Raw genomic sequence first — 12,459 nt, forward strand, 5'->3', positions numbered from 1 at the left:
TTCTGAGACACAGACAGGGTCTTCAAGAGAGTTTGCTGACTTGGAGAACATCTCACAAATATAATCTGTTAACAAGGTGCCCTGGGATCGAGCCCTGGAATGCTGGGGCAGAGTCTACAGGCCTCCCAGGTGGGCTTATGTCTGGCAGATTCAAGGGTCAGATTCAAGTGTGATTCCTAAGGCCCCTGGGCTCTCTGTGCACACTTGAGCAGTGCAGATGCCAGTGCCCTCTGCACACACTATCCCCACCTCTGCATCCACAGCAAACATCTCACATTCCAGTGATGGCTCTTACCAGTGATGTCATATCGGCTCTTGGGGTCACTGCTCTTGGGCACAGTGACCTCAGCTACCTCCTGTCCTGTCATGGGGCCATATCGCAGCTTGTAGTAGTCCACCTCAGTTGAGGGGTTTTCCCACTCCACGTCAAGGGAGTTCTCAGTCTCATCTGTCACCCAGGCAGTGCCAAGCACAGCAAGGTCTAGGGCAGGGGTGACAGAGGCAAGAGAAAGTGGTGAAGAGCAGAGGTTCCAAGGTTCTGTGACAGGCTGTTGGTTATCAGGTCAGCTCCCTTTCTTGACATCTCAAGAGCTGGCTTCAGCCCCAGGACACAGTTCTTAGCAGGTGTCTTTGAGCTACCAAAGTAGCAACTAAGCTGCTGGTTTTCACATATTCCATGGGCAGACTGTCTTTTGGGAAAGCCTCCACTTCCCCATCCCATCAGAGGCCATGCGGTCTTCCCTGTCCACACTGACTTTGGCCAAGCCCAAACTGTACCTCTCAGGTTGGCCACCCAAACCACTCAGTCCAGAGCTCTGACAGCTACAGCCCTGAACTAAAGGCCCACTCTTCAGCTGCAGAGCCCCTGCCCTCTAAGACGACCTCAGGATAAGCAGCTCAGGCACTTCCACGGAAAGTGGAGAGATTCTATTTCAAACTTTCTCAAGGACAACATTGGTAATCCAACAAACTCCTTCCTCCATCTCCCAAATTGCAGCCCTTGCCTCTCAAATTCTCCTCTAAGGATGAACCCTAGGCAAAACTATAAAGTAGGTGAATTTTAACTTGGTCCATCTGAGTGTACTTCCTGCTATTTTTACCAATTTTAGCACTTCCATCTGGTACCTGGTATTCTCATGCTGCCCAATCTGTCTGTCCTGTGAAGGAAGAGAGTTATTGTATACATTTATTCATAGTAAAGTATTAACGGCTAAATGTTTACTCTTCTACTCAGAAAAAAAAAACATGAAGTTACAGTGATTAATACAAAGGAATGGATCATTGCTACAGCTCTAAGGGGAGAACTTTTCTAGGGATGGGAGGACTAGGGTCTTTGAGAAGCACTTCAAATTCCAACAGCCATATCCCAGGCTGAGGGAGCCTGGCCTTCTAAGTTTTTGACAGGAAAGCCAAGGCCCTCCAATTCTCAGGCTTTCTAAGTTTTTGACAGGAAAGCCAGGGCCCTCCAATTCTCAGGCTTCCCCTCTTCATCAGTCACGCCCCCACCTTCACCTCCCTGGAGGTGTCTCCACCCAGGCCTACTGACCACTGACGGATGATGAAGGACCGAGAATTAGTGTCAGGCCAGGTGTGAACTCAGTGATCTCAAGGTCCCTGGGCTCTGAACGTCCCCGATTCAATCAGTTATGGATAAAGCGCCTCACAGAGCCTTTTCTCTGAAGCTTTTCCTCTCACCCACTGGCTTCCATCTGCCAGGTGCTGTTTTTAGACTCCCATTAAAGATGGAATTCCCTGAAGGCCAGGTCAAGAGGTGAGTAATAAATGTGACTTGAGGCTTATATAAGAGTTCCTACATGGTGTAAAAGAATTGGGAGGGAATCACAAATGAAAAAGCAAGGACTTAATGAGAATGTTCATGATTATGGTGGGGATGAGTACCTCTTGTCTTAGGCTCCCCTGAGGAGCAAATAAGAATGTGTTTAACCTGAACCAGATTAGAAAGAAAGAGAAACTTCACACTTGCAGAATTTTACAAATCCCGAGAGCAAGATGGATGAGGGGTTGCTAGGACTTTCAGAATAGGCATCTCTGTGCTGCACTGGGAGGCTTTGGACACAGTGCTAGCTGTACCAGAGGCAGCCACAGACAAAATGGGGAAAAAGAGAAAAGCAGACTCTGCCAGCCAGAATGGGCCTGGCTCCCACAGTGAGGACTTGGTGTCTCCTATTGAACATAAACCATTTCACAGGACATCAATGTCAGGTCACTCTGTGACCGCATAGATCAAGACAAAAACAAGACACTTCCATGATCAACTCTGAACACAGACAAAAACATGACCATTGTCCAAGCCACACAAATAGCTGAACACCCACTCTCCTGACTACTATGAGTGATGGCCACTTCTGTTACAGTCACCAACTTTAGCCTCTCAGAGGGGAGAGGCTCTCCCCACTTCTTGACAGCACCCAATCCCTGCTTCCTTACACCTTCCCCCAAATTACCTAACACAGGCCCAAATTCTCTAACCAGTCCTTTCTAATGCTGTCTTACTGAGATACCTCTATGGTCCCCCATAGTGTGCAGTCACCCATGCTAGAACAATCAAGACACCCAAGTTGTTCAACTACAGGGGTGCTCCTGGGGGTCTTTAGCTTGAGGGCACTGACAAAGGTAATCACATATGGTGACCTCATGATGGCCAAGTCTCTCACAGCCCTTTCCAACACTGACCCATCCCCACCTCCACCCTAGTCCCACCACCATAAAGGACAGGCAGCTTGATGTCTCTGCAAAGACAACTGCATGCCAAAGTTCCATCCATCTGTATCTTCCTAGATCTTTCCCTAGAAGTTTAGGGCAGGATGGAGGCAGTGCATTTTTAGCACCTAGAACAGTGCCTGACAAATGGTAAGTGCTCAATAAAAATGTACTGTGTGAAGGAATGAGTTAGTCATTCAACCAACTACGTTTCTCCAAATCCTTGAAGATCTAAGCTGCTTTAAGAATGTTCACAAGGAGACAAGAATGTTTAAAGAGTAAGCAGTGATGCTAATCCTTCTAAACATTTTGGTGGCATTTGCTGGTGCACAGGAGATTCTGTTTCTCCAGATCAAGCCTCCACCATCCTCCATCTTGTTCTGTGCCCCAGGCTGTGATCTCTGTGAATTGAGTCTGCCTGTTTCCCTGACCCTTTGGCTTCCAGGTTCAGCTAGCAGGAATCACCAGCAGATCAGAGGGCAGGAGACAGAATTCTTTGGAGACACGGTGGACTGCCTGCATCCCTCTACCAAAACAACCCTACCAGGCAGCTCTTTTCTACAGCTATCTCTGGGTCCAAGTACCAACGTCTATCCCTTGCCCCTTCAGGCAGGAGAGTATCCTTATTGATGCAGGTCTTAGTGTGTCACCATCCAACCCCTACCCACACCTTTGTGAACAATCTCTTAGTTAAACTTTGAAATTTCATTTACCCCATTTGTGTCCTGTCTTTCCCACCAAGATGAATCTAACTGATACAGGTGGCTTCAGCAGCCTCTCACCCATACCTATCTGAACTTTCTGAATGGCTTTGGGGGTTCAGTGAGAGACTGGGGATTCAGGTCTACACTTTGACTGCTTATGAGAAGGTGCAGACCCAACTAATCTCAGGGACAGAGAAGACCCCATGAGCCCCCATCTAGCAGGTCTTCATGGGCTTGGAGAACCCAGTAATCAGGAAGCGAGGAAAGAAGAGAGAGAACTGGGACTCTTCAGAACCTAGGATTGTGGCAGGTGTGTTTTTCAAACCCCTAATCAAGGCAACTGCCTACAGGTGTTTAATGAAAGAAACCATTTAGAATGGGGCCTCTCCTGGGAACCCTGGGGCATCAGGTGGCTTCCTCACCTGTGGTGGCAAGTAGATGCTGTGGGCTGCTAGAAACTTCTTTCTTGACGTTACGCAGGGTGACTATGTACTTGGTTCCAGGCAGCAAACCAGGAATCTCATAGCTGTGCTGCTCCTTGGGCACTTGGATCTGCTTCCCAGAGAGGTCCTTCCCCAGGGGGTAGTAGCTGAGGAGGTAGTGATCCACCTGGCTGGAGGGCTCCCAGCTCACCAGCAGAGAATCCTCCGTGTTCTTGAGCAGCTGCAGGCCCTGTGGGGTGACCACTGCAGGCAGAACAGGAACAGGGCAGAGAGGGTGAGCAAGGGAGGCGATCCAGACCCAGTGAGTATTCCCTGAGCACTATAAGGGTGGGTGTGCAGGATGCAGACCTGTGTAAGGCGCCATTCCCGACCCCTAGAAGTTATTATCCGAACGACAGGTAATTAATACTGACCCCCTCACCACACACACACACTCACACACAGCCATTAGATCACAAGACCAGTGGTCCTCAAGGTTAGAGCCTCTAACCAGCAGCATCAGCATCACCTGGGAACTTGTTAGAAATGCAAATTCTTAGGCCCCATCGCAGAATCAGAAACTCTGGGGTTGGGACACAGCAATCTGGCGTAGGCTAAAGGAAGAGACCCCCAAAGATGACAACGTGTAATTGAGGGTTAAATGGCGCATTGGAAAGAAGAGTCCGGCGGCCCGAGGGCACATCTCCGCTCTCACCCTGGGCACAGTCCAGGCCTGTGAAGCCCTCCTCGCAGTAGCACTCGCCCGTGTCACAGAAGCCGTGGCCGCTGCAGTCGCCGGGACAGCGCTTCTCGCTGCAGTCCTCCGACATGAAGTCTTCGTGGCACTGGCACACGCCGTGCACGCACTCGCCGTGTCCGCTGCAGTTCACAGGGCAGGCCGGGTAGCTGCAGTCGGCACCCACGTAGGGCTCATGGCACAGGCAGCGCCCGTCCACGCAACGCCCGTGGCCACTGCACGCCCCGGGGCAGGCCAGCCGCTCGCAGGCGGGGCCCTCCCTGCCCTCTTCGCAGTGGCAGCTGCAGGTTTCCAGGGAGAAGGTCCCGTGGCCGCTGCAGTGGCGGCTTAGATCTGGGAGGGAGAGGAGAAACAGTAGGTTGGGTTGAAGGGTTGTGCGTGGGGATCTCCTTCCTTTGAGATCAGCCATGCAAGACCCAGAAATCATTAGCCCCACTCTTAAGGGTCTGGTGATTTCTGGGTCTTGCACGGCTATTTTTTGGAGGATGGTGGAGCTCCACAAGGGAGAAAAGGTGTTGGCCCTTTCCAGCTTGGGCCAGGCTTTCTAATCTGTGACATCTGCAAACGTCTCCTTCTTTCTCTGCCTGAAAAGGCTGCAGGACCCATCCTTCTTTCCTTTCCCTTCCCGTGTGAATTCCCCGGTTCCTTCCTCTCTACATGGTGGTCATTATTTAGTGCCTTCCTATGGAGGGGCCTTAAATGCTCCACCCTGGCCAGCTGACACTGCAGGGCAGGACTCCTGGGGGGAAAGTGAGATCCAGGGAGGTTGGAGTTTGCTGGAACTAGCAAGGCTGGGACCTTGTGAAATGAGCCCAGATTGAAGTCTGGAAAAAATGGAACTGCAGAAGCTACAAAATAGCCTACTCTCAACTATGGGTACAGTGGAGAAGGGATTTAACCAGGCTCCCCTCTCTGACCCTACACAGCAAGAGGCAGCTGGAGGGCAGACTGGTTAGTGCAGTCTCCTCTGTGGCCCAGCTTCTGCTTTTCAGAACACCTTCTTTCCTTCCTAAAAACGCTTCCAAAGTGGGAGCTCCTCAGAAGCAAGTCCATGTTGGTTATTCATGGCAGTGTCCCTGGTGCCGAGTTCTGTATCTGGATCTGATGGTTAAGGTGCTCTTTACCATAGCAATTCCTTCAGGCATGAAATCCTATGCCAAAGTACTGTTCATTATCATTGGATCAGCCTGGGCAGTTTAAAAGTGACGGGGTTGCGTTGGGGGAGAACCTTCATTATTTGTAAAATTAAATTGTAATTATTTTACAATTGTAATTTTTACTAATAAAATAATTATAATTTACTGATTTGTAAATTCCTCTAAGGGCCAGGAATCTTCTACACATCATCTCTAGTTCTCAGAACTATACTAGCTGATAGAATCATCCCTGTTGGACAGTTGAGGAAACATAAGGGATTTACCCAAAGTCACACAGCTAAAAAGTGGTAGAACTGGGATTTGTAACCTGTCTTGTCTAGCTCCAAGGCCCTATCTTTCCTGTGTATCCCATTGCTTCCTCTCTGAGTAGCGCTTTGATTCACAGGTATGACAGCTCCTGGAAGCATTCCCATCTGGAAGCAATAGGCCAGGAGTCTAGACTTTCTGCAAGAGCTGCTGGTCCCTCCCTGCTCAGCTTCCAGATGCCCCCTGGAGCTAGTACCAGTGAATAAATGAATAAATAGCAGGGATGGGCCCCTAGAGAAAACCCAGAATGAGAAGTAGGAGCACACCAGAGTCACAAAGTGCTCATGAGGCTAGTGGAAACCCTGGCACATAATAGGTGCTCATCAAATGTTTGTTGAATGAATACCAGGTGGTGAGCTCACCAGTGACTCCCTGGCAGCAGCGCTGGGCACTACACTGTTCCTTCATCTCCACCATCTCTTCCTCCAGCTTCTTCACCCGGGCCAGGAGGTCCTGGACACTGCCTGCCAACTCGCAGTCCTTCTGTGGCGTCTGAAGGCGGATGTTGTGCCTGAAGATGATGTTCTGTTCCTCCCCGGCCTCCCCCAGGGCCAAGAGCGAAGCCCCATTGTCACTGAGGGGCTGAGGGTCAGCGTCAACCTGAACCAAGGCAGACTTGGGCACATCGATCTTGTAGGTGTGGCTGACAGTGACCTGTTGTTCCTTGTTGCTGCAGCCGGGAGGCTCCAGAGTGGCTGGGGCCGAAGCCACCAGGAGCACAGAGCCAAGCAGGAGCCCCATAGGGAAGCGGAACATCTCCTGGAGACTCATCCTTGGAAAGACAGGGAGCAGACCCTCCAGGATACCTGTATTCAGAAACATTGCAAAAGAAAGCCATGGAGATGTGCTGAGGGAAGCTGGCTTTTTTTTTTTTTTACCAGATTCTAAGAGCCCAAGGAAGCTGGGAAACCAGCAGAAAGAACTCATTCTATTTCTCCCAAGGATCCGAACCAAATTACTTTCTGTTCCTGCCTCACAGATTGCATATTCCTGCCTCCTCTCTTTGCTTACTGTTCACACTGCCCAGGATGCCCTTCTCTTCACCTCTCATTCTAGGCTCACCTGCACTTATTAATAATAAGAAGAGCAGTTTTCTTGTGTTGACAGCCTATTGTGTGCCACGCTTTGATCCCCCTAATTCTGGATCTTTACAGCAACCCTAATATTATCCTCCCTCTTAACAACATCAACAATAAGAGCTGCACATAGAGCACTTGCTATGTGACAGGCACTATTCTAAATGTTCTAAGTGTTTCACATTTATTAACTCATTCCATTCTCACAATTGTTTGTTGGAATATACTATGATGACCCCCATCTTATAGATATGGAAACTGAAGCACTACTACTTTAAATGACTTGCCAACCAGCACCCAGCTCAGAGTGGCAGGATTTGAACCCAGGCAATCTGACCCCAGAGTCCATGCTTATCCCCACAATGCCATGCTGCTTTGCACAGATGAGAAAGCTGAGCAAGTTGTCCTGAGTCCCACGGCCAGGAAGAGCAGAACCTGTACTCAGACCCAAGTCCACTGACTGCAGGGCCAGCATCCTGCTCACGACACTCACTTGTGAACCAGTAAAACATAAGAATTTCTAATAAAATTACCTGCTCCACAAAGTCTTCTCTCCTGTCTCCCTGCCTTACCCAGCTGGAGACTAGCTTCACTTCTGCTAAGCATTCAGAGAAATGGACCTGTCCCTCACTGCTGGTCTCTTGAGCGTTGACCTGGTGTTACAGTTACTCTTGTATGCAGCTTGTCTTAGGCCGTGAGCCTGTTAAGGACAGGACTGGGCTGATTCATCTTGGGGCCCTCCTGTGGCAGGAGCACAGTCACACATGCTGACAGGTTTGGTCACTGTTTCTCAAATCCATCCGTGCATGGGTGGCCTGGTTTGTCAGTCAAGCCAGGCGACCTGAGATGGGGCAGGTGGTTAGGTTTTTCCTCTTCCTTCACCAGGAGGTGGTGTCTTCACCACTGTCAATGAGCAGAATAACTCTCTCCAGCCATTTCCCCTTGTGCCCCCAACCCCCATCTAGGACGGCCCATTCTTTGCACACTAACAAGCTGAGGCAGGACAGACCACAAGAGACCCAGCTTTCACCTCACATTTTGCTCACAGGAACCTCAGTCACAAGATACATCCCAGTTGGGCTTGCGTAGCAGCAGTTATCTAGAAAGTGATCTGCAGAGCTGTCTCTTGACAATGGGTTTCTGTAACTAACCCAAGACCTGCAATTATTTATGCCAAAATTTGAAGTCAGGAAACACAGTCCTCTCCTGTGGTCTGTGTTTTGCTTGAGCACAGGCTCTCCCTGCCCGTGGTTGAGAGGCAGTTGGGATATGGTGGAAAGGCACCTCAGACAGGCTGTAGGATGTGCATCCCTAAAAATGCTCCTCATCCTGAGCCTCCACCTCCTTGTCTGTAATGTGGGAATGACAGCGCATCACCCCTTTTAGATGTGAACAGCAGTGAGCACTATGCCTGGTATGTGAGCAGGGATTAGTCAATATTTTGAGGTTTATTTTGTTTTCAATCGATTTACTGAATGTGACTTCCTTTTCTTCCTCATCTGTTCTGCTATAAAGAATAATGCTGGCCGGGCACGGTGGCTCACATCTGTAATCCCAACACTTTAGGAGGCCAAGGCAGGAGGATCACTTGAGGCCAGGAGTTCGAGACCAGTCTGGCCAACATGGTGAAACCTTTCTCTACTAAAAGCACAAAAATTAGCCAGGTGTGGCGGTGCACTCCTCTAATCCCAGCTTCTTGGGAGGCTGAGATAGAGAACTGCTGGAACCCGGGAGGCAGAGGCTGCAGTGAGCCGAGACCATGCCACTGCACTCCAGCCTGGGCGACAGAGCAAGACTCGATCTCAAATAATAATAATAACGCCTAGGTTGAAAGGCATCTTTCAACTATATTGATTATAAAAGGAAGAAATATTTCTAGCCACTAAGCCAAATTCTAGTAATATGTAAAATGTTTAACTTTTAATAGTCATCATTCATTTAGTATCAGGAAGTTGAGGAAACAGGGGGTGAAGAGCCCTGGAAGAATAAAAGAAGAAGAATCACAATAGCATGAAATGCTAAATGTTATTTACTGAGTTGCTGCTACGCGCTAGGCATTGGCTGGGTGCATTATTCCTCGTAATTAATCCCCAGAGCTGCCATGTAAGGTCAGTGTTCCTCTCCTCACTCAAAAGGTAAGGAAACCAGATCTGAGAGGTAAAGTCATTTGCCAGGGTTGCCCAACAACGAAGTGGCAGAGCCAGGATTCAAACGCAGACCCATCTGATTGCAAGCCTATGCTTGCTCTGTGCCAATATGACATTCTGATACAAATGACAAATGAGTGCAGTTAGATACATGTCCCTATGCAATGCTTTCATCCATTATACATGTTGTACCCAAGGGATGTGACACCACTGTGAATTAAGCAGAATGGTACCTATGAAGGGTTTTTCTTTGTGTTACCCCTTTGCCCTCCCACTCCTTCATGGCTCTTCCTATCACCAAAAGCACGTATTGTTGATAATAATAAAAGCTCACTTCTTCTGAGAACTGACTGCATTTCAGGCACTGGACTCAACACCCGGCAGATGGAATGGAATAGTCAATGGGACACTTCTTGTTGTCTTGTGACTTGGACCATGGGTAATAAGTGCCTGCACACTTCTTTTTTTTTTTTTTTTTTCAGACAGGATCCCATTCTGTTGCCCAGGCTGGAGTGCATTGGCACAATCACGGCTCACTGCAATGTCCACCTCCTGGGCTCCAGTGATCCTCCCACCTCAGCCTCCTGAGTAGCCGGGACTACAGGTATATGTCACAGTGCCTGGCTAATTTTTGTATTTTTTTTGTAGAGATGGGGTTTCACCATCTTGCCCAACCTGGTCTCGAATTCCCGGGTTCAAGCAGCCTGTCCACCTCAGCTCCCCAAAGTGCTAGGATTACAGCCATGAGCCACTGCACCTGGCCGTGCCCACACATTTCAAAGACAGTGTGCCACTGGAGGTCTGGGGGTTGGGGGTGGGGTCATGGTGAATTAGTGGGGGTGGCAGGCAAAGAGACCGGTGCCTGATTCTGGCCCGGAGGAATTCACAGGTGGAAGCTTGGCTGGAACAGGCTGCGGGGCAGAGAGAGGAAGGGGGCTGCAGTGTGAGAGGACTGAAACTCAGACTTTGGCGAGGCCAAGTTGATGTCACAGAAATGAGGCATGTTAGAGCTACCAAGAGGGCAGTTCAGGGCCCGAGCTGAGGTGCAGGTCCACCATTCAGCAGGAGTGTGCCACCCCAAGGGGGCGACTGCAGCAGGACATGCCCAGTGGGTGGGAAGGGGAATATCTAAAGATCCCACAGAAGCTCCCCACAAAGGAGGGGTGGCCCAGCACTGGAAGCATTCACCATAACAAGGGCATCCAACAGAGGGAACCACAACAGCCCCAGTAAAGTAAAAGTGCCCTCTCCCTTCTTTTCTAACCCTCACCTCGCCCCAGGAAGCAGCAACCTGGTGAAGCCAGAAGCAGCTATGCAAGTCAAGGAGAGAGAAGTGGAGGGAGGAAAGCCCCAAGCCCCTTCCCTCCAGCTTCTCTGCAGGTTCCAGCATCAGGTCTGAGCTGAGAAAGAAGAAAAGATGTGGCCTGGATGAGAGACTGAGGCTCAAAACTGAAATGGACTTGCTTTCACAAAAGCAATTCTCTTCTAAGACCAAAAGCCACCAGAAAATCTCTGGAATCTGCTTGAGACTTTTGTCAGAAGATGGGGGGAGTGGGAAGCCAGGAAAATGAGTTGGAAGGCAGGTGTAGGATAAAAATAATGATATTTCACAACGGCCATCCTTAGACGTTCATCACAAAGATAAAAGCCACACACTATTCTCCACTTGATCCCCAGGATAGGAACTGAGGCTCAGTGGCATTGAGCAACTGATTATGCAATTGATGAGCACACGGCCACAGATGCAACCCCAGATGCACAGTGTCCAGCAATGGAGCCACTAATCCCTATGCACTTCTGCCATTCACCAGTAACAACGCATATTGATCTCTAAAGGACCTACTGTGTTCATGGCAGCACATGAGTTTCCACTGTCCAAAAATCTTCTTCCTGGGCAAAAATAGGGCTGAAAAAGCAGACTTCTCTGCCCATGCTTTCCATCCCACCCCCCACCCCCAGCCTGAGACATAAATGAAGTACAGATGGTTTTCTGAAGAAGTTCTCAACGAACGCAAAAAAAAAAAAAAAAAGCCGTGGACTCTTGCCATCAACCACAGTAAGGCTGCCCAGAGCCCAGGTCTACAGCATTTGTTTTTGTAGCCTGGAATATGAGAAATCCCAGAAGTCCCTGTTGGAGCCCTTGGTGTTGCCTGTCCTTCTGATTTGTAACAAGATGTCCTCATTAATTACTGCCTCTCAGATTCCACAAGTTGCGCTCAGATTTTCCTGGGTAGGTTGATTGTTCGAAAGAAGATGAGAGCAAGGGAAATCCTCAACCTAACATTCTGTCAAGTGTAATGAGCAAGAAGAGAAGCCTGCTGGCTCTCACTCCAACACGTGGCAGGAAAGAGACTCCTTGTTTAACAGCAGAAGGGAAGGATGACTTCATCGACTCTTTCAGTATGCACAGCAAACCACAGGCTGAGCTCCGCGAGGGTGGGGAGGGGGCAGACAGGGCAGAAGATTTTTCTGAGCAAAACGCAGGATGATACATTTCCAAATAGGGAGGATTATTCTGCTGAGGGGTATTTTCCCATGGAAAGTTGGGTAAATTCTGCAGGGATGCATGAAGCGAAGGGCATTTACATGCAGGAAATGTGTATGCAGGAACCACAGGAAACCAGTTGTCCCCAAGAATCATTGTCTTACAGAGGCTGGTCATGTCTTTAATTCTGACTGCAGAAGGGGTGTTGGGTGGTGTGGGAAGGTGGGAGGGAGGGATACATTAGACTCAGGAACAAATGCTGCCTTGTGTTGCTTTTACCAGAAAGGCTCTTTGAGGAGTACACGACTGACCATGGGCTGCATGGATAGTCCCCCTACTTCTGCCTTCAGATGTTGCAGGGCTCTATGCTTCTGCTGTGTTCTCTCTTGGTATCTGCATCTACCCCTGTGGCTTTAATTTCCAGCCAAATACTGACAGCTGCCAAATCTGTATGCGTGTTTCTAGCCCAGGTATCCTTGTGAGCTCAGAGATGACAGAGAGGGCCGTGACTGTGTTGATCCCCTCTGTATCACCAGCCTCATAGCACAGTCCTGCCAAAGTAATATTTTGTGAAGTAAGTAGTAATAGCCACTGGATTTGTGTGTGTCTGTGTATGTGTGCTTATTAGATAATGGACATTGTGCCAAATGCTATAAAAATTATCCTCATTTAATCCTCAAAATC

At 49.2% G+C, this 12,459-nt stretch overlaps 1 protein-coding gene across 1 annotated transcript in view; it reads right to left on the minus strand.

The window, feature by feature from the left end:
* The window catches only part of TNN (tenascin N), an 80,206-nt gene that overhangs the window by 63,607 nt on the left and 4,140 nt on the right, over positions 1-12,459 (minus strand). Inside the window, exons 2-5 of the mRNA XM_016932986.4 lie at positions 6,430-6,873; positions 4,563-4,937; positions 3,848-4,111; positions 296-481 (exon numbers count right to left, since the gene is read on the minus strand). Coding sequence (XP_016788475.2) covers positions 296-481; positions 3,848-4,111; positions 4,563-4,937; positions 6,430-6,838 — 1,234 coding nt within the window. The 5' untranslated portion in view covers positions 6,839-6,873. The remainder of the gene's footprint in view (positions 1-295; positions 482-3,847; positions 4,112-4,562; positions 4,938-6,429; positions 6,874-12,459) is intronic.

The sequence above is a fragment of the Pan troglodytes genome, chromosome 1 (assembly GCF_028858775.2).
Source record: "Pan troglodytes isolate AG18354 chromosome 1, NHGRI_mPanTro3-v2.0_pri, whole genome shotgun sequence".
In the NCBI taxonomy this organism is placed as follows: Eukaryota; Metazoa; Chordata; class Mammalia; order Primates; family Hominidae; genus Pan; species Pan troglodytes.